General features: G+C 37.3%; 1 protein-coding gene across 6 annotated transcripts in view; it reads left to right on the top strand.

Moving 5' to 3' along the window:
* IQGAP2 (IQ motif containing GTPase activating protein 2) overlaps nt 1-19,639 on the top strand; it is a 127,977-nt gene extending 108,338 nt beyond the window's left edge. For all 6 annotated transcript variants that reach the window (XM_035310050.1, XM_035310048.1, XM_035310051.1 and 3 more), the window contains 13 exons: nt 383-607; nt 2,010-2,150; nt 2,477-2,561; nt 4,578-4,810; nt 6,376-6,508; nt 9,107-9,209; nt 10,687-10,828; nt 13,421-13,508; nt 14,334-14,546; nt 15,169-15,329; nt 16,139-16,282; nt 18,113-18,221; nt 18,709-19,639. In XM_035310050.1, coding sequence (XP_035165941.1) covers nt 383-607; nt 2,010-2,150; nt 2,477-2,561; nt 4,578-4,810; nt 6,376-6,508; nt 9,107-9,209; nt 10,687-10,828; nt 13,421-13,508; nt 14,334-14,546; nt 15,169-15,329; nt 16,139-16,282; nt 18,113-18,221; nt 18,709-18,822 — 1,891 coding nt within the window. In that variant the 3' untranslated portion in view covers nt 18,823-19,639. The remainder of the gene's footprint in view (nt 1-382; nt 608-2,009; nt 2,151-2,476; nt 2,562-4,577; nt 4,811-6,375; nt 6,509-9,106; nt 9,210-10,686; nt 10,829-13,420; nt 13,509-14,333; nt 14,547-15,168; nt 15,330-16,138; nt 16,283-18,112; nt 18,222-18,708) is intronic.
* Nucleotides 19,640-22,725: the final 3,086 nt, after the last annotated feature.

The following is a 22,725-nucleotide window of genomic DNA, read 5'->3' as shown; positions in this document are numbered from 1 at the left end:
AGATCACCGAGTCCAACCTCTGACCTAACGCTAACAAAGCTTCCACTAAACCATATCCCTAAGCTCTACATCTAAACATCTTTTAAAGACCTCCAGAGATGGTGACTCAACCACTGCCCTGGGCAGCCTATTCGTTTTTTGTGGATTTTTTTTAGTGATCATTCACTATGCTGTGTTCTAGGGACATTATATTAATTCACACACATTCAGATACTAACCACTACAATATTTTTCTATAGAGAAGTCTAAGAAATAGTCTGCATAAACATGTTTGAATATTCAAAAAGGGTACTTTCAAAAGAGTGGTTTATGAAAAATGCTTAAAAACATTGATAATTGCATACATAAGTAAGATCTGTGAACTTTTCTATTGTTGATACAGCTCTAAGGTAGATCAGATACAGGATATTGTCACTGGAAATCCCACCGTCATTAAGATGGTTGTCAGCTTCAATCGAGGTGCTCGTGGACAGAACACTCTGCGCCAGCTCCTGGCACCAGTAGTAAAGGAGATCATGGATGACAAGTCCCTCATAATCAACACTAGTCCTGTAGATGTATACAAGTCATGGGTAAACCAGCTAGAAATGCAGACTGGTGAGGCCAGGTGAGTGAGGAAGCTGGATGTAACACATCATCTCTTGCACACTTAATGGATCCCTCAGTTTAACCTCCCCTTTCCTTCTTTGAAAAACTGTGCTTGTGTCCATCACTCCCTCCCCCATCTTTCCATAACACAGTGGGATGCTTTCTTGGGGAGATGTGCTTGAAATATTGTACTTTAACCTGTTCTGAACAATAAATTACTTTTACAGAATCACAGAATGGTTTGGGTTGGACGGACATTAAAGATCACCCAGTTACACCCCCATCCCCCCCCCCCCCCCATTGGGGGGGGCACCTCCTACTAGATCAGGTTGCTTGAAGCTCCATCCAGCCTGGCCTTGATCACCTTCAGGGATGGTGCATCCACAGCTTCTCTGGATAGCCTGTTCCAGTGCCTCACCACCCTGAGAATAAGGAATTTCCTCCTTATACCTAATCTAAACCTACCCTCTTTTAGTTTAAAGCCATTCCCTGTTGTCCTATACACTCCCTGACACTCCCTGACAAAGAGCCCCTCATCAGCTTTCCTGTAGGCTCCCTTTAGGTACTGGAAGGCCCCTTTAAGATCTCCCCAAAGCCTCCTCTACTCCAGGCTAAACACCCTGCAACTCCCTCAGCCTTTCTTTCTTCTAATTTAAGTGATCCCAGGGGTTTTATTCAAGTGACATCTGTACCACTGCTCTCATTGCTTATGACTTGAGTGGAAAAATCAGATGAGGCAAAGCGGAAGAAAAGTTCTCTATGAATTCCCACTGCCGCTCATCACCCTTGCTTTCAAAGATTCTGCTCTACAACAAATCACACAAGCTCCTCTAGCACCCCTACAGATTATTCTAGAAGTGATGCCAGATGATCCAGTTCCTGAAAGTTTACTTGCTGGGAATCTAAATTTGCCTGGGAATCTAAATTTGCTTCCAAGTATGACAGCATTCCTTAAACCTTTGGTCTGGCTCAGGTCAATCAAAAAGAAAATTCAGTTTATGTTCATTCCACACCCTTTCAGATCTGAAAATGATAAAAAGTCATTTACTTCATCTTTACAAGTGTAGTAAGCCATGCCTTGAAAGAATTTACAGCACTTTGTTCAGTTTTTATAGCAATGTGATAGTACTGTCCTCCTGAAGAACTATGAATTGGAACTTTTTAAATCCATTTTCAAATTTAGGAATCCTCTTTTGTAACAACGGGAAGGAACATAATGCCCCGTGTGCCCCTACTCAAATGAAGAGTTCCCTCCAAAAAATAAGCTAATGCACCTGACACTCTTTTTAAAACTCTTGTTACTTTGTAAACTTCAGCTGTATTTATGTGTTTTTGTGTTCACTGACTCCTATGAGGCAAAAAAAAAATCTATTTTATTCTCAAATATTCTTATCATGGTTTAATGTCTGTTTGCTTTACAGCAAATTGCCGTATGATGTTACTACAGAACAAGCATTAACACACACAGAAGTGGTCAGTAAATTGGAATCATCAATTCAGAGTTTGCGAGCAGTAACTGATAAAGTTCTCACATCCATTTTCTCATCTCTCAATATGATGCCGTAAGTGCTGAGTTGAGGACTCTATCTGGTTCAGTTCATGTGAACAGGAAAACTTCATACAAACCTTGTCAATGGTGATCCTTTCAAATTATATGGTTTGATATATGCATCCCAAATGACTTCCCCAGTAGAGGGAGTGGTTTTCCCACTCCTACTCTGCTGTAGTCTTGTGAATGTCTCCCTATACTTGAAACTTCTTGTATTTTCCATTACCATTGTTTTGTGTTTTAAGTAGCTGACAGAAGAGCCAGTAACTTGGCTTACTAGTATGATTTGTTTCGTCTAAGTCTTTCCATTATTTTTCTTTTCATCTGTTCCACGTGTAGTTATGGAATGAGATACATAGCCAAAGTTCTGAAGAGCTCGCTCCATGAGAAATTCCCAGATGCAACAGAAGATGAACTATTAAAGGTAGACTTCCAAGGGCAAACTGCCAACAGCTTGTTCTTTTGATGCCAAAGGGGATTTTTATTGACACTAGGCTTTCTAATGAACTGATAACAACAGCATTTATTTGAAGGGATCTGGTGCAACTTGGATTTTAAAAGGGTGGTAGAAGAGGAAGAGAAGGGAATTCTGTTGCCACGACCTAGATTTCTTAGTCTGTGTGCTCAGCAATTCCTAATGACACTGCTCAACTTCTTTTAGATAGTCAGCTTAGTAAGAGTTCTTAGAGGTTTGGGCTTTATTTGAATCACCTTGCTTTTTGGTTTTATATTTTTGCCATTCCCACCAGAGGTCCTTTAATGAAGAACACAGTGGTCTTGATTGTTATATTTTTTTTCTTCACTTAAGTTAACATATGAAAAGTAATACATTTAATAATATTTTTTTTTAAGTTAATATTTTAATTTAAAGACAGTGCGGAAGAGCTCTAAAAACAAGTTACATGTAGGTCCTTTCATTGTATTACACACACTTAAGGTAGTTCTAAAAGTTGTGGAAATGAAGCTTAGACTGAAAAGTAAACTGTAAGTGATAAGTATGGTACTGGCACAGGGATCATCTCTAACCTGTCATATAGCCATTGCCCCTCTTTAGGGGCCTTGCTCCATGAGCCAATAGCCAACTGAAAGACTGACAACTCTCAAATTGCAACTATTTACATTGCAGTAAAGATGTTTTTATTAGTGTTTAATGAAATGGTTCTAAAATTGCAAGGTATCCATTTCAATGGGACTTGCCATGTATATATATATATGGCACCAGGCAGCATTTCTGAAGTACTTCTATCCACCAGTTCAGCAAGGCAGATTATTGTTTGACATAAGAAATACGCAGAAAATAGAGCATAAAACATCCAACTGAAAGCCTTTGTGCAAGCTGGAGGTTCTACAGGTGACTACGCATAAACTAAGGGTCCTTGCAGAAAGAAAAGTCCTTCCTTTTCCTGGGACCAAGAAAGATATGAAACAGCCATCTTCATGATACAAATGCAAGATCATTGTAGAGAGTGCAGTTTTGGAAAACCTATTTTCTAGTCTCTTAATAATAATAATTAAAAAACAAACAAAGAAACATTAAGAGACTTGTCTCTTAATGTCAGTGGACACATTAAACATTGGCAACTGTCTGTTGCGCTTCAGAAAATGAACCTGTGGAGACAAACTTATCAAAATCTAGAAGGGAAGTTGTATGTGTTTTGATGTGTTTAACTCAATGCCTTGCAGTAGCTTGCCTAAATCTAGCAGTACTAAATTGAAACCTTCTTTTTAAAGTCTATAACTGATGCCTTAAAAGGCACAAATTCTAAATACAGACATGATTGATAAGTGTTGTTTAACTGAAAATATTCATTACAAAGTTTGGAATATATAATTTTTTTAAATTTTGCTGTGGAGCAAATCCAATGAATGTAAGAATTGACTCAGAGCTTAACAGACTACTAATCTTTGAAGAGTTGTTACGACAAAAAATGAATTCAATATTTTACCCAGAAACTTTGTTACTCCAAAGCTTAAAAATAACCTATTTATAGTTTTTATTACTGGTGCTGGTTTAAATATAAATTAGAATATTCCAATGTATGTCTGCTAGGTTTCTTACAGTCAAAACCAGATGGTCATTTTTAATGGAAATAATGTAGTTGAAATCAAGCAATTCTACTTCTAAACTTTTTTTTTTTTTTAAATACATAGCTGTCTGATATCTTGGAAAGATGTTGCTTAAAAAAGTGAATGGTTTTATATGGAAATACATATGCTTGTTTTTTGTTGTGTTATGGCATGGTGCAGATTAATGTTCTTGCATCATATAAAAGATCAGAGACTCTTTTCAGTTAGACATGTAGGTAAGACATACATCCTAGGAGTTTTTCCTTGTTTTCTGCCACCAGTTCATATGGTCTAAATTGGGAGTGATTGATAATGTTCTGTAAAATGTGATTATGTATGAAAAAGAATTTCTCTTATTTTTTTTTCTTTACAGATTGTTGGAAACCTCCTGTACTATCGCTACATGAACCCTGCCATTGTTGCTCCTGATGGTTTTGATATTATTGATATGACAGCTGGGGGCCAGATACACCCTGACCAGAGGAGGAATCTAGGTTGTGTGGCGAAAGTCCTTCAGCATGCTGCTTCTAACAAGCTCTTTGAAGGAGAGAGTGAGCATCTGTCATCTATGAATGCTTACCTCTCACAAACATACCAAAAGTTCAGGTATGAAAGACTCTCACAAGTAGCTAGCTATACAAAAGAATGCTCTTCCAGGATGAATAAGAAAGACTAGTTTGTGCATTCTGCAAATAATAACGACCTTCTCAAAGTTAAATGCTGAAAGATTCTTACTGAGGAAGCTGAAGCAGAAGGAGCATGTTGTATTTCTACTTGAGCTTTACTTGGAACACCAATCAGCTCTGCTGATTTCATTGCAGTAAGACTTCTTTACTGCACATACAGATTGTGAGAGCATCATGGAATGATTCACAGTCTAGCAGAAACATTTGTGCTCCTCAGGTGGGTGGGACAGCTGAATATTTTGTCTGAGGAAAAGACTTACTGATGAGGAAAAAGTTGTTTTATTCATTTTTATTCTTTCATCTTTGCACAGTTGTAGGAAACTGCTTGTTTTGTTACACTACAGGACACAAGTTTGTTGGAATTATTGACTGATCTTTTTGGGTGGTTGCTATTATATTGAAGTGTTCTTCTGCCCTGTGTCAAACTTATTTTTGTAACTTTTATGCTTATTGACCATCCTTAATGAAAGCAAATGTACTGTTCATATAGTGGGTTTCCTTGAGAGATCATCCATGAACACAAAGGCATGACCTTAGTCACTCTATTTATTTAAGGCATTATTTAAGGGCATGACATAAACATGACGAATAGGTAGAAAGTATAACAAGATCAACAAATATTAATAAAGGAAAAAACCTACTCTAACTAGTCCTTTGATTACTACAAAAGGAAGAATTCCTCTTTTAATGAAGCCTACTTCTTACAAGACTGAGTCTCTGGGGATCTTTACTTAAAACAGAAGTGCCTTGCCTACCTTAGACACCAATAGTGGTTCATCCCAGCTGCTCAGATTCAGATCCTCTGACTTTGGAAAACAAACTGTTCCTTTGGCAGGAGGACCTTGCTGTTTCTTGGTTGTCTATGCATATCCCTGAAGCTGTTAGTAGCTCAGAGTAAATCACTGTCTTGCAAAGTAGTACTTCGTTCTCCACATAGCTCAAAGTTGATATAAAGCTTGAAGCATTTTTTGCATTTTTTCCTCTCAAGATCCTTGGATTTTAAACAATGCCATGTTTTATGACACCTCAGTTTGATTTGAGGAAGTGATTTAAATTTTGTAGCCCAAAGGTTAATAATTTGGTAATTTTATGTAGCTATCTCAAATAATTTCTTCTCAGCAACACTTCATACTACAAAGTGCATTTATAAGACCAGAGGGTATTTCGGTGGAAATCCTCTCATAACTTCTTAAGCATTAAATATGGGTTTCTCTAAATATTTTGGATTTGCCAAGTTATCACTCCTTGCAGAATCAGGAGAAAAATCTTACCTCAAAAATAATCTTTCACCAGCTGTCCAGGAAGTCATTATTAGTGTTTGAAGGAACCTTTCTTCAGAGACAACATATTTACACATCAACATAGAGTAGATTGCAGATTATAAAACAAATATAACGCATGTTGAAGACTTCCTTATTTTTTTATACACCCAAACTAAAGAGAGTTTATAGGTGACAATTATTAATGTCTCTCATTTTCTCTTAGAAATTTTTTTCAGGCAGCATGTGATGTTCCTGAACCAGAGGAGAAATTCAATATTGATGAATACTCTGATATGGTAACCCTCAGCAAACCTGTCATATATATCTCAATTGAAGAAATTATTAATACCCATTCAGTAAGTGAATATACTTATTAGAAGACTAAAATGTATAAATTATGAAATAATTACAACAGTCTCTGAGGAAAGTTTAAAGTGTGTTTCTTTTGAAATAATTTCTTCTGTCTCTAGTATGATTTTACTTTGAGTATTAGATTTCACTTTTCCTAGAAGACTACTTCCTTGTAAAAGCACTGTCTTGAATAACAGTGAGAGTATATCATTGTATGATGGGGGAACTATTTATATTTGTAAACACTTTCCTATCTTGGTTAAGAAAGTAAGCCCAATTTGAAGAAGTTCCTTTGATGCTAGGAAAACAGGGAAACTCAGTGTATTTTGTTTCATGCATCATATATACGTTATGTTGGAAGCAGATTTAAATATCTGATTTAGGAAGGACTGAAGCTGCTTTTCCTGTCAGATCTTTTTTCCTGGGGAAAGAATAGATTAACTGCAGTCCATAGTCTGATGTAGGGTACAAGTTAAATGTCTTCCATGTGGTCCTCTTGAAGCTGAGATATTATTTTCTAGCTTAAAAAAGGGGGGTGAGGGGAGGAAAGTACCACAGAGAACCTCTCCCTAATGTTTTCAGATATGCTATAGAAAAAGTAGAGTGCCCAACTTCCAGTACACCACATTGCAAGTTCTCTTTATTCAACTGAAAACTAATAGCCTGGTCTGCTAACAACATGTTTGCTGGATTGTGTTTGTGTCTTTTTTTTTTCTTTTAATTTAAGGCATAGAGCTATTCCTTTATGTCACTCATTGATGATATTTATACGCTAGTCTTACTAGCTTACTGCTTCTAGTGAGGTTGTTCCTTCTCTAATATGTCCTTGGAGTTGAAAGTGACAATTACTATGCTATTCTGGTTTTATTGATAAAATATTCTATAAAATATGAAATAACTTAAGGAGAGTAAATTGCTAAACAAAAGAGATCAAGAAGATTGGTATTTTTTGATAACATCACAACACAGTTCTCTGCTTGCAGAAAGTAAGCAATTAGGTGTCAATACTACACATTATTTTAGTGCAGTAACTCTAGCAGATGATCTTCTTTTACCAGTGCCACCTCTTCCACCAAACTTCCTGAATGCTTTGATCTGAGTTGTCTTCTCCCACTGTATCTTCCCTATGAATGTAAATTCAGCTTTCCATTCTGGTCATACAGCTCAAAATTAGTTTGAGTAACAGGATATGCATAAACATCCTGTCCTTTTTCATACATAGTTCAGTTTAAAAAAAAGTTCTCAAATCTGTCCTCTGTCATCAGCTCTGGTGGCAACTGCTTAACTTTTATTTTATTTTCACAACTCTTTAGGATGTAGCTGGAATGAGAAATCTGTTAGATTCATCAGCTTTGTTTTTTTGGCCCTTCCCTGTTTATCTCTTGCCTGAGAGAGGACCTGTTCTGTGAATGTATTTTTCATTCTGTGCTTGTATACAGTTAAGCATGGTAGAGCTTTATCCAGTATGAGTAGAGTTGCTCAGCAATTCTCACAATATCATACTCAATGCTATGTACAGTGTAGGGTAGTTGCTGCACTTAAGTCCAAGAAATTAGTAGTTACAGGCCTATAATTCTCTCTTAAGATTGAGAAATTAACAGTTACAGGCCTATAGTTCTCACTTAACTGTCCTGTTAGTATGACTGAAATGCTGGCATGCCTTTGCTTTCTGGGCTTGGACTTTTAGTTGTCAGTAAGTTTATAGTAACCATTAACTTTTGACCAACAATAGTGCTTAAACTACTTAGTATCCTGGAGTTTTTGGCTACTATGCATGGTTTGCTATAGTTAAATTTCAAAGAAGCTTGGTGACCCTATGCCTTTCCATCAGGCTTCCAGATAAGGAATACTCCTTCTATGGGGAATGAACTGTTGGATTTTACAGTCATCAATACTGCCGACTTACTCTAACTCAATGTGAGGTCACTTTTTCATTAATAGTGAGAACCTGTCTACAGGAAAATGCTACTGCCCATCCATGGTCTTTACTAACTTGTTTTACCAGTATTTTTGTGGCATAGTTTTGGGAGGATGCCTAGGTGCAATGAAAGTTACTGTGAATATGTTCATAAATATGCAACTTCTGCTGTACTGTTCCTTATAGTCCTGGGAGCTGCCTAGTTTCCTTTCTTATAAAACAGAGCTGTTTCTGAGAGGTATCCCTAACAGTATTGTATTTCAAAATAGCTACTAGAATGGTTATACAGGGGGAAAAAAAAAAAAAATAGATGTCTTTCTACACAACCATTGACCCTGTCTTCATCCCTTTTTATGCTCAGTTCGGGATGCTGCATTGAAAGGCACTGCTTGGGTTATTACCCTGAACGCAAATCTTAAACTTTTTTCTTCTCAGTTGGGATGTTCAGCACTGAAGGTGACTTGTAGAGGAACACAGCAAGCTGCCTTACTGCAAGAACAATTCTAAAGTCTTTATCTAGAAAGGAGTATGCTTCTTCCCCCTGCCTCCCACCCACTTTAGTTCCTCCATAATGCTGATCACAATCCATCTTTTTTTCAGTATATAGTCTCCAGATTTCTTTACAAGTATAAAGACACTGGGTATGATTTTTTGGAATTATGTCTTTATTTACATTTATTTATAGCTACTGTTGGAACACCAGGATGCCATTGCCACTGAGCCAAATGACCTGCTGAATGAATTGCTGGAAGGGCTGGGACCCGTTCCTGATGTAGAGTCTTTCCTTGGTATGTTGTTGTTCCTCTTCATGGTTGACTTCAATCTGGGTTAAGATTAAATGGGGTCCTGATTTAAATACTGCAAGATACACAAACTCTCATATCTCTGATGTTAACCAGATTCTTCATTTACTGTAAATGTGTTTTTTGAACACTTGTTGTGACATTCTCAAAAGTGAATTCACACTTTGACTATAGCTGATCCTGCTGAAAAAGAAAGCTGATGCAGTGTTTGTTCAGAGTCAATACAGGTAGCAGCATCCTTCAGCAGCCTCTTCAACAGCATCCTTGGGATGTATGAAGAGCTTCTAATAGCAATTGTAACTGTGAATCACAGAAACATTAAGGTTGGAAAAGACCTCCAAGATCATCTGGTCCAAACATCACCCTACTACCATTGCCACCCACAAAACCATGTCCACCCTTTCCTTAAACACCCCCAGGGATGGTGACTCCACCACCTCCCTGGGCAAATCTTTCCAATGCCTGACTGCTTCATTTGAGAAGAAATGTTTCCTAATTTCCAACCTAAACCTCCCCTGGCACAACTTGAGGCCATTCCCTCAGTCCTATCACTAGTTATCTGCGAGAAGAGGCCAACCCCCAGCTCCCCACACCTTCCTTTCAGGTAGCTGTAGAGGGCAATGAGGTCTCCCCTGAGCCTCCTCTTCTCCAGACTAAACAACCCCAGTGCCCTCAGCCGCTCCCCATAGGACTTGTGTCCCAGGCCCTTCACCAGCTTCATAGCCCTTCTCTGGACACGCTCCAGGGCCTCGATGTCCTTCTTGTAGTGAGGGGCCCACAGCTGAACAAGGTACTCAAGGTGCAGCTTCACCAGAGCTGTATACAGGGGAGGATCGCCTCCCTGGCCCTGCTGGCTACGCTGTTCCTGATACAATCAGGATGCTGTTGGCCTTCTTGGCCACCTGGGCACACTGCTGGCTCAGGGGGGAATCAGTCAGCACAGCCAGTACTGAAGATTAGTTGTGATACAAAATCCAAACACTAGTGTTTCTAAAAAATGATCCAGTTGTGTTCAAATTGCCAGACAGGGAAAAAGTATATATATTTTTAAACAACCTAGCCTTCAGATTTGCTCTTCTTGGCCACAAAAGTGCAGAGAAATTTCTAAATATCAATTTTTAATTTTGAGACTTATTTTTACACTTAAAAATGAGGTTTCAAAATAGATATATTTGAATTTGTAAGGAATAAATGTGGTTGATATTTAATTTGCCTCAACAGTATTAGGAAGTGAACTGTATTCCCTCTTGTTTAGAAAGTAGCTATAACGTCACAGATAATACTAGACTCAAGGTGAATAGCTACTGCTCTTTCATTTTTCACTAACACTGTAAGTTAGGATAAAAGATATTAAATCGTTCTCCTTTGAAAAGAAGATGTGAGTTTCTTGATGATTTTGTTTTATGCATTGACTCTTGATAAAATTAGCAAACTGAAGTAAAAGAGGTTTCCTTTCTTACAGGGGAAGGATCTGTTGATCCCAATGACCCCAACAGGGAAGGCACACTGAATCAGCTTGCAAAAACAGAGATTTCACTATCTTTAACAAGCAAATACGAGTTACGAGAAGGTGAAGATCAGGATCTTAAAAGCCTGATGATAAAGTAAGTTTTGCTCAAAAATCTATATTTTTAAAAATAACTTATCACTGACTGGATCCATAATCCATACATAATGAATATTTTCTGGGAAGCTATAAAAAAATCTGCTTTAGAACATCACAGCCTTGGGAAAGTTGAGATGAAAAGCTGTTTAGATGTTTAAGGGGTGGACACTATGAAACTGTCTTCTCCCTCTCAAACAAAAACACTTCCCTGAACTACTGCCATCAGGCAATGGAACAGGATGTGACTGTCACTTCAGTATGAATAGGGCATGCTTTGATGCAGGGAAAGGAAATGATGTTTATTCTATTTAGTCTGTGTACTTAGTAACCTATAACCTACTTTATAGTCCAAAATTTTGTCATAAAATCATATACTATCAATGATTTGCACATCGTCTTCAAAATTATTTAAAATTGTTCAGAATAAGGCTTATTTAATATCCTGCTGCTACTTCAACAAAGGGGAGAATGGGGTTGTTTACTTCTATACTTAACACACAAGTGAGAAAGCTAGAAATTCACTTTGGAGGGAAATACAGCATCGGGATTTAATGTTCTTACAAGCACTATGACTATAGACACAAACTTCAATTCAGCTTTAAGTTTTTTCAAAATCAAAATGCAGGAGAAAAAATAATTTATTAGGTAGTATGTGTAGTTTTACTTTTGAAGAAAATTCTTAGCTATAATGCCGGTAGTCCAATCTCAGTATGTTAGCCATAAATGATTGTTCAAAGTCTGGAAAAAATATAAAATTTTAGGTACAAGAAAAACTTGTGATTTATCCTAAAAGGAAAAGGAGTTTTTCTACTGTAAGTTTTACATATTTGTTCTGAATCAAACAAAAAAACATTTAGTTTTTCTCTAACTTGTTATCAAAGGTGGAGACAGAGTGAGAAGACTGTAAAGGCAATGACAAATCAGAACAGTGTTAGTCATTTAGTGTTCCACAGGCAAGGGCTCTAGAGCCTATTCCCAAAGCGTTGTGGGTTTTTGTTGTTGTTTTTATTATGGATATGCCTGCTATTGTCACTTAAAAAACAAAACAAAAACAACAACAACAACAACAAAACTGTTCTGTTTTTCCTGTGTGTCAGACTAATATGCTAGCCCTTAACTGAATCTCTGAAAATATGCAAAATCAAGGCCAAAAGAAATGTTTAAAATCCTTTTTAATCCTTTATAATGTGTGGGAATACATTGAAATAATAGCAAGAAAATTAACAGAATTTAACTTCTCTGCATAAGTGCTTTCAAGTAATCTCTCACATTTTAAGATCTAGTAAACGATCTGACAGAAGAATAAACAGCAACCTGTGTTAAACTGCAGGAAAAAAAAAAAATTACTTGACACAACTGTTTATACAAGGGATGTAAACACAGATACTGTAGCTTCCTTTTTTTTTTTTTTTCTCTAAAGCGACATGCCTCTTCAACAGAAGTGTTAAGGTATTTGTTTTTAAATGGTTTTGTTACGGCTTCTGTGACAAGCCCAAAGATTTGCAGGTACCTCTGTCTTGAAGACTTTATGTAAGGTGCCCGGTACACGTGGTCTGAATGCGTAGACACAGCATCCCAAGTTGTACGTGGGTGTGGGGAAGTGGACCCCTAGGCTGTTTTGCTGCTGGAAAACAAGAAAGCTGAGCTGGTTTGGTATAAAGGGGAGGACGTAGGCATACATGTATTACCAGCCATATTAGCATACTGTTAGATGGGTTTCAAGTGCGTGGAATGGTAACGCTGTCCCATGTTTGCTACTGTCAATGGTGGTGGTGACCACCAAAGTTTGAGGAAGGTTTTGCCAGGCAGAGAAAGCCAGGAATGTGTTGATGTAACACAGGTGATTTAATTTTAGGGAATCTTTGTGGTTTTGTTTGTTGTTTTTATTTTGTTTTCTGGGGATCTGGAGGGAATTACGAGAGTTTGTGAAGGAAAAATAAAATCTTGTTTGGAATGGTGTCCTCTGAATTAACAGAACTCTATAATAAGACATTCTTTGAAGTATTATAGATAAACTCCTACCAAAAAAGAACTGGCTTACATATCAGCATGCAACAGCTTCCCTTTTTTTGGTGAGGAAGTGCTCCATATGTTGCCACTAAAGAAACATCTGCCCCTTAAGTAGTGTCTGCTGTGCAATTCCTTCAGAAGTTCAGCTTTGAGCGCCTTTCCATTTTATTGATTATATTGATATTAGATACGATCCTTATGCACCTGCATAGTTCAGGCTTTGGAGGGATGACCTTCCAACATGCTGTCATGATCATAATTAGAATCCTTGTTTATATTGTTGGTTGGGTTTTTATTATGTTAGCATAATACTACTATACTATAACTATTGTTATACTATGCTAACCTGTCAGATATTTCTTAAAATAAAAGGGAGAAAAGTATGTACACACTTCCCTTGTTGTCTGTGTAGAAGTCATATGTTCAGTGTTGTCAATGGAAGATCTGGAATACAAAACCTAGGAAATACTTGTATTGCCAAGCATAAAGCGTGTGCTTGCTAGTTCGACAGTCAAAGAAATAAAATGTACAGATGAACCAGTGGTAACTGCTTTGTAATACCCATATATTTTTTTTAAAGGACCAAAAGACTTATTGTGGATGTGATACGAACTCAGCCAGGGGATACACTCTTAGAAATATTAGAAACAACAGCCACTGCACAACAGGTAAGTGCTATATTGTGCCTGAATAGGGAAGAAAATAGTTATTTTATTAAAGCTATTTAAAAAGCAAATTTCTGACAGCTTTTTCTATCACTATAATAATGAGATCATTGTTGCTATTTCTAAACTACATGTAGGACTGGTAACAACTTGGGGTGGGGGGGGGGGGGGAGGGACATTAAGTCTTGCTGACAACTACAAAAGCTGGAATAATATATTTCATAATTCTTTAAACTTGTAAACATGGCCTCTTCTTTCCTATGTACTAATGCAAGCAAATAGCCTGAGGTGAATTCTCTGATGGATTTTTCTTTTTCTTGTAAACTTTGGTATATTGAGTTCTTTGCTGCCTAGTATATTTGCTTAAGCAATATAAGCAAACATTGGCTTGGGAACTGCAGCTATCTTTGATGTAGGAAATGAGTGGGAAGAGCTCTCAGCTGAGGGTTTGCCCTGGAGATACTGACGCACAAAGCCACAGCTCAATAACATGCACTTTTTAGCTTAGTTTAGAGTGTGTGTTTGTGTGTGTGTAAGTAGGGGGCACCTGTGAGACCTGACAGTCTTCATACAACTAAATGAAGCCAGTGAGTCTTCTGGCTGATTTCAGAAACCTTTGGATTAACTGAAACGTGTGTCTGTTGTGAAGAGGTACTTAAGTTATGTCAAAGGGGAACAGTAAACTGAGAGACTTTAGACAACTTGGTAAGGAGATAGAAACAAAGACAATTACATTTCTTTATCTCCTATGAGAATTCAGTGCATCTGAATTCTTAACTGTTATCCTTAATTGGAAAATAACTGTTTTTGGTTTTTCTTTTTACCCAGGAATCTGAGTACTCAAAACTTGTAGAAAAACGTGCCATTTTAGATTCCAAAACTCCAGAGAAAATGAAGCACAGTCAGTCTATTTTCGAAGAAGGGCAGCTACCAATAGAACAAAAGAAAAGGAAAATTCAGAGAAATCTCCGGACATTGGAACAAGCAGGATTAGTGTCTTCAGCAACTAAATACCAAGAAATTATAAATGAGATTGCTAAGGTAAATGGAACGTGCTTCTTCTAAACTGATGATTATTTTAGTCATCTAGCTCAAACTCATTCTAGCTAGACATGTTAACAGATACTAAGTCTGGATAACAAAGGCTACCGCTCCACATCTCCACATCATTCAGTTCAGGTAGTTCTGCGTTAGCATGCTGCCCCTCAGTTAAGCAGTAAACTAAGATTTGTTTCTTATTTGAACATTTCGTTGACTTATTGTAGTGTCCTGGAGACCATAGAAAATTTCAGGCTACCACAACTTGTAATTCATTTAGCTCCAACTATTATTTGTAGTCACCTTGAATGAGGGGATATAAGTTTGCTCACAGAAGCAAGTGCTGGACTGATGTTGGCCTTAGTGCAGACATCCACAAGGTTAGCTTTTCAGTTGTCAACCCGCTGGGCTTTCCTAGGGTTTTGAGTTGCCTGGTGACAGCAGTCTGCTTGGAGGGGCTGTCACCAGACAGAGACAATCCTGTATGGAAGCATTAGAAGAAAGAGAGTTTAGAACCACTTGTCCTATCTCCTTTCCAACCAATGCCTAACTGCTTGACTTACCCAAAGTCAATATACCTAATTAGTAAGCTTATTGCATAATAAACTTCAATCTTCTGTTTTAGGATATCCGGAATCAAAGAAGATACAGACATCACCGAAAAGCTGAACTGGTGAAACTCCAGCAGACTTTGAATGCACTTAACTCCAAGACAGCATTTTATGAAGAACAAATTAATTATTACAACACCTATATAAAAACTTGTTTAGACAACTTAACAAGAAAGTGAGTTGATTCTTGTCTTTTAATATTTTAATGTTTTATAGGGGGGAGAGGAGGTGTTGTAGTAGGAAGCTTTGATTCCACAGGGTAGGCAACCCACAGATTTAAAAGTACATACAAGTTGCCACTGAGCTAACCAAAAATCCTTAAGCAATGAGGCATTCATTTCTTTAATTCTTCCTTAAAGAGGACTGATATAATGTTTCCCTATAGTATGGTTTCAACATACTTAATTAGTGTTACTTTGCAAGGCTATTAGCATACTTTGAAATCATGAAGCTTTAGGAAGTGACTATTGATTTTCTTCCTTCATTAAATAGGTTTGTCTTTAGAATACAACGGGGAAATAGATGCCTAAAGCATCTTATTTTTCATAAATGATGCAGCCGCTCATTTGTGATGCAACTCCTACTAGGGCCATTAAGGTGTCAAAATAAAAGCATTTTAATGACATGAAGAGGAGCTTTCTCAGTGGTCCAAAAAGGAACACTAATGACCAATCTTATTTAATACCTATGTCACTGTATGCTTCCAAATTGCTGCTTTTAAGTGATGATTGTGAGCTCTTTTAGACTGGGTTTGCATTTCACAATAGAGTTTAGATAAGTGCTAGTAAATGTTCATTCAAAATAATTAAAAATATTTTAGACTACTTCGTGTGCCAAAAATCCTTCTAATTCTTGGATTGTTCCTTAATAATTACTTAGGAGGGCAGAATGAAGAAAAAATAAAGCTAGAAGACTAGCTGAAATATAAAAGACATTTGTGTGCTGGTGGCTTAATTACAAGCCTTTTTTTCTGTTCTCTCCCAGGAATTCAAGGAGGTCAATTAAAGTGGATGGAAAAGAGGAGGTAAAGGGAAGCAAAAAACTGAAGCAGGCATCATTAAAGTACACAGCTGCAAGACTGCATGAAAAGGGTGTCATCCTAGAAATTGAAGATCTTCAAACCAACCAGTGAGTGTGGTACAAAACAATTGAGAGCATTTTCTAATCACCAGCTCCCTCAGGAGTCTGGATTTTGTTAAAATTACTTGTGGTTTCCTGCACTGCACCTAAAATACCTTCAGATTTTTGCATTCAGGAGAAAGATAAAGTCTAATTGTTGTGATTCATTTTTATCCTTGTACCTTGCTATAGGATTACTTTGGTAAGATACTGGAATATGTCCTATTTTGGCATTAGTTTACATGGGATGAGTATGAGTTAGGCAGCATGTTTGCTAAGGACTGAGTTGTTAAGCAGTTGTAACATACTTTTTCACTTGCTGACCAAACACTTTTGTATTATTGAGTAAATACCTCATATGCTGTGCTTCCCAACTATGGCTAACTGGGAATGGATGTGGTAGTTTAACCTCACTGTTGTATCTATCCATTATAAGGCTGCTCTTCCATCCTATGCACCTTTCCGTCTTGCTTCTACATTGGAAAAGTTTTTTGGGTTGCAACTTTTTTCCAAGTAGGTTTGTCAACAGTGGCAAAACTGATACCAGAGATGTGTGTACACCTGCAAGAAGATAATCAAAGGTGGCAGAACAAATCTGCATCCCCTATGGACACTTGCTCCTCTTTGTTCCCTGTACTTCTCACAGGCATTTTTTTTTTCTCAGTATAAAGGACTGTTAAGAGCTCTATGCCATACTACATGTATACCAGACAAGCCTCCAAGAAGATATTGCAATAGTCATGGAGTGGTTCATGCAACATTATGCTAGTGATCTTCAGAAAATAACGGATAGGTCAAGTTAAAATGTCCATTCCCTAGTCTAACAAGGCCAAAACAAATTTCATGTTAAAGTAAGACACTCATTTTAAATCTTCTCTTACCTTCTTAAGACCACTCGACAGACCTGTTCTAAGTATATAAGTTGAACCTGCCATGCGAAAGTAGTAGTAGCATCTGTTTGCAGTTCTGTAGGACCAGCATATTACAATAGGACGGGAAATGCAACATGGCATACAGTTTCATGAATATTTTTCAGTGATCCCTGTGCTCCATGAACTTCACTGTTTCTGTGTCCTGCCTTAACTATGCATTATATAAACCAGGTCAGAAAAGTGATGAGATTTTAATTTGTGGGTACAAAAGGAAGGGAGAGAAAGGACAGGCTTAGCCACCAGCTGATAAAGCCAAGCTCTGTCCCAAATAAATTCTATTAAAACTCAGGTATTCTCCAGCAGACTATGTGATTCTACACGGTGGATTTGCTAAAGCAAAGAGAACAGTTAAACTCCTTCGAGATCACCCAGTATGTTGTTGCACTATACCAAAAATACTGGTCTGGGCAAAAACCATCCCTCCTGTTAAAGCAGTGGGGTTTGATTCTAAGAGTCACTTAGATTTTTTTTTTATTATTTTTTTTTTGGTTTAGCGTTTAGTGTCTGTTCATATACAGTGTGTTTTCTCACACATTACTTGTACAGCTTAACTAGCAGCAAGGTGATACATCTGAAAGCTGGTGCTAGGAGCAAAGTTTCTTAAGTTGACATTTCCACCAGTCCTCCTGTTGCCCAATTGAGCTCCAACAGCTCTCGTGGATATATTACTCCGTGGTCCCTAAAGGTTTCTGCTGCTGGGAGGAGATAAAGCTGTGCTTACAAAATGCATGTGTCACGGAAAGCACTGATGCTTGTGGTAAAAGGTTTTTTTTGTGCTTTCCTTGCACAAAAGAAGGTTTTTTGTGTGTGAGAGAGTTCTTCAGCTCTGCAGGCTTTTCACCAGGCTGTATTTGGAGTATATAAAACTGCATAGCATACATACTCAATTACTGTTCTTTGTTTTAAGGTTTAAGAACGTGATGTTTGATATAACACCTGGAGAAGAAGTGGGTGACTTTGAAATCAAAGCAAAATTTCTGGGGGTTGAGATGGAAAAAGTGCAGCTCCATTTCCAGGTAGAGTTTGAATTTTGTCACTGTGTTCTATAACCACATTCACATTTGTTCTAAATAAGAACTGTTCAGTCTTTTTCTAAATCCATGAACTATTCAATCACTGCAAGGCAGCAGATCATGGGGGGAACGATTTTGTAATTTGTGAAGGATGCTGGGCTTGGAGTAGGGTTAAGACATATATTAGAGAGACCATCAAACCGTATCAAACCAAATGACGTATTAGAGCAGTGGCAAGGAGCAAATACCTATGCAAGAGTATAATACACAGGAGTCTATCTTTCTTCCAGCTTGCTGATACTGACAGCCTATATTGGGGGATCTAGAAAGCACGTACTGTTTTTTGTACTTACTCAGTAGTTCCGTTTAATTGTTTAAATTATGAAGGACCTGGAGTTTGAGGTAATTAGTATGTGATGAAAATCACCCAATCTGTTTGCTGTGAGGTATGGATTCAAGCAAAGAATAATGATTTTATTTATGGTTACAGGATTTGCTTCAGATGCAGTATGAAGGTGTGGCTGTAATGAAAATGTTTGACAAAGCTAAAGTGAATGTTAATTTGCTCATATTCTTGTTGAATAAGAAGTTCTATGGCAAATGAGTGTCTTCAGACATCATGGACTGCATCCACCAATGGGAAGTCTCTTCAGTATTTTTTTCTTTTTGCTTTTCAACATTTGTTTGATGTTTGTCATTGGATGCTTTTTAACTTTAAAAGAAACTAAAAGACCAAATATTGAGAGGAATGTATACAGTGCCTTTTATTGATAATGAAGCAGTAAAATAGGAAATAGATTAATTTAAACACTTCCAGATCTCATTGGTGTTGGTACTTTTAAATCAAAATATTGTTTAGGACACTCAGCTATTGTGGTTGTATGGATATTAAGGTAGACAGAAAGTGAATTTAGTTGAATATATAAGCCTCTTCCTATTAAAAACATTTTAAATGACCTCAGATATATAATATAGTTCATATTAGATTTTAAGTATTTACCAAAAGAAATCCTAATTTGTCTCTAGGGGATAGCTCGCGCAAATATTTAGTTACATACTAAGCCTATTTTCTGGCAGTTGTCAATTGCAAAGCAAACTTGTTGTGCAATTCAAAAATTTTTATAGGTAATTATAAAGTGACAGTAACATTTTACTGTACAAAAATATATTTTGTGATTCATTCCTACTAAATAAAATGCACTACTGCCTTGTGTAAAATGACATTTTCTACTTTCACAGCCTTTTGAGTGGCATGGGGGTAATCTGAACAGTGAACAGCTGTTCAGTTTGAAGTATTTGAATACATAAATTGTGCCTGTCTGTCTTTTTGTAAGAAAATAAATGCAATAAAATCAGTATTTAGATTTTTTTAAATATTCTCTGGAGATTGTTCTATGTAAAATAAATGTTACTTAATTAAACTGGCTTGTTTCCTAGATTTCATTTAAAAGGATTATTCAAGTAACAATGTAGATGGTAATGAGAACTTTTCAGAGCTTTTATTAAATTAAATCTAAACTTAACTGTCCTCATATTACACTTTGGGAAGATTTCTCAGCAGTGAAATGGTCTCATGGTCTTTATGCGACTGAAAGTAGTGATGATTTTGCTGATTAATTACCAATTGCATCTAAAGAGCAAGAACATGTATAGTGGATAGTGTAATATATAAAGCAAGGGAAGCTATTCCCTACTCTCACTTTCCTTGTGTCAAAGCATTTTAGAAGATGAATGTACAGTGAGGTGCTCTGGAACACATTGTAAAAGCAATTTTACATAAATATTTAATTCTGAAGCTGAAATAAATCCAAAGTGAGTGGCAGATATGTAAACTACATTAGTTTGTACACTGATCTGTTGTATTATACAGAGTGAAGCAAAGATTTCTTATTAAAGATATTCATTTATGTATTAAATGTGAACAGTTCACTACTTTATAACAGCTAATATCACTAATTAAAAAATAAACAGGTCCTAGGTACTTCCATTTCTCTTCCAGCTAGTTATGCTGCATTACCAGTTTATCAGTCATTTAAATGTTACATACTTGTTATAGTATTAATACCCAGGTTCTCTTAAAATAGCTGTTAGGGAAGATGAAAATAGCACTTTGAAGGCCCCTTTGAACTGAACTATTCTATTCTGAGATCGTGTAGTCCAGCTACCTGACCTCTTCAGGGCTAACCAGAAGTTAAAGCATGTTACTGAGGGCATTGTCCAAATGCCTATAGAGCAATGACAGGCACGGGGCATCAGCCACTCCTCTAAGAGGCCTCTTTCAGGGTTTGGCCACCCTCACAGTAAAGGAACTTTCCCTCATATCTAGTCTGAACTGGACATCCCCTCTGGCACAGCTTTGTGCTGTTCCCTTGTGTCCTGTCATAGGTGACCAGGGAGGATAATCCCTGCACAGTTTTGACAAATTCTATCTGAGCAGTAGGTCTGCACAAGTGGGATGTTGACCAATAAAATCAGACCTTTGAAGTGACATGTCATAAGCCTGGAAAAATGCTGGTGTAACTTACTAGAGGCCCACTGCCTTTGTGAGAATAAGTCACTCCTAGACACGTTGCTCTCTGTGGCGTACTTGGCACACCTAGTTCCTGCTCAGTTCTAATGTGAGCAGAACCTTCCTTGGTCACCTCCTAGCTGCACCTGAAGTACACATGCTTATGAAAGCTTATTGGTAATGACATGTATGAAAGGTACAGTCTGTATGCCAGATCTCATCTTTTCCAACCATTTCTTGATATTCCTGCTCTCCTGGTACACATCAAAGAGAAACTTCCACTTAAAGTTCTTTGAACTCTTTCAGAAGCTTTCTTCTTAATTAGCAAGTTCAGTTCAGGACCTTGTCACTCAACAAATAATGAACCCTGCCAAACAAGGCTGACCATAATGGTTCTACCTAAATATAAGATTGACAGGTAGTACTGGTACTATGTAATTGGGCAAAGTAATTCTGTACCCACCAATTGATGTCATATACTGGTGATATCTACTAGAAAGTACGAAAATGGGCTTTTTGGAGGTTACTGTAGGTGTGGTTTAGGGCCTCCAGTTATGCATGGTTAGATATGCGTTGATGAAACCACTTTCATTCACGAAATGGTCTTGTGGAAACACTTGCCTTACTGGTGACAAAAACTGAGGAAAATAACAGCATAGCTGTTTTTACTCAGCTGTTCTCAGTATAGGAGGAACTGAGTCTTCCCTTGAAAGACCTGCCCGTCTATTAAGTTTGTTTTCCTAGACAGTGCTGGTGAAATTATAATAGTCAATAGTTGTCTGTTAGAGTTTGCATTTTTCTACCATATCATTTTTAGAGTTAGCTATGAGCACTTTGCAATTAACTTGGTTTAATTTGGTGCTTACTCATTCTGATGGGACTCTGAAGCTCCAAAACAATCCACAAGATTGCAGAATGAACAACATCTGTTGGCTAAGCAAGAGAAATACTATCACAAGCGATTACTCTGTTCTGTTTTACTTGGTGCCTATCTGCAGACCTTTGTTAGTGTTTTTTTTTTAAAGCAAGCAAGAACAACAAAACAGACTTCCTTCTAACAGCAAATCTAAAGAGCAACAGTCACATCTGACTTCAAACAGTTCATAACTACGTAGACAACACAACCCTCGTCCCAGACCTGGAGGACTGGTTTTGCCTCTGAAATATGGTTCTAACCTCACCCTTTTTAGAGCAGTAACTACCAACCCCAGGCATGCACCAGAGCAGTCTGGTAGCTCCTGAACAGTACGATGGCTTCATCGACATAGCGATGCTGCCAGATGGTTCCAGACTTTCTTGGCAGACCTGGTGTGTTTTACAGGAATGAAGTAGTGTACTGTAAAATGCTCCCAAGGGGGAAAAAACAAGCAAACAAAAAACAACAACAACAAAACCGGCTGAAAAAAGAGGCAAGAAGTAGAATTTAAAAGTGGTACAAGTTTTAGAGGCTGTAAACTCTTCACTTCCATTACAATTATCTTATCTAGACAGAGAAAGTATAGCATATCCTGTAGCATCACTACAGGATAAAAAAAAAAAAAAAAAAAAAAAAAAAGACTTAAATTTGGTTCCTGTATACAAACAGAATATCTAAAACAAAATAAATAGTTTTATTCACTTCCTATATCTATAGTAATCCAATTTACAAGAATACAAAGGACATAGCTCTGTGACTGTTCCTTATAACTGAAAGGAAGTTTATCACTGGAGGTATGATGTGAGTTTCCCTTCACATATTTCACAGATTTGGCAGACAGTGACTTATGCCCCACTATGGCCCATTGGTAAAGGCCTCTAGAACCAAAGTATATATATATATATATATATACATAATATATATATATTCCCTGGGGTCTGGTAAAACATTAGAAAAACATATTTATGTTGTGGTTTAACCTAGCAGACAGCTAAGTTACACACAGCTTTTACATCACCACCCTAGTGGTATGGAGGAGAGAGCTGAAAAAACTAAAAGTTTAAGAACTCATGCGTTGACAT

Source organism: Oxyura jamaicensis, chromosome Z (genome assembly GCF_011077185.1).
Source record: "Oxyura jamaicensis isolate SHBP4307 breed ruddy duck chromosome Z, BPBGC_Ojam_1.0, whole genome shotgun sequence".
Lineage (NCBI taxonomy): Eukaryota > Metazoa > Chordata > Aves > Anseriformes > Anatidae > Oxyura > Oxyura jamaicensis.
Note: the sequence above shows the minus strand (reverse complement) of the source record. Positions and strands in the feature narration are given on the sequence as shown.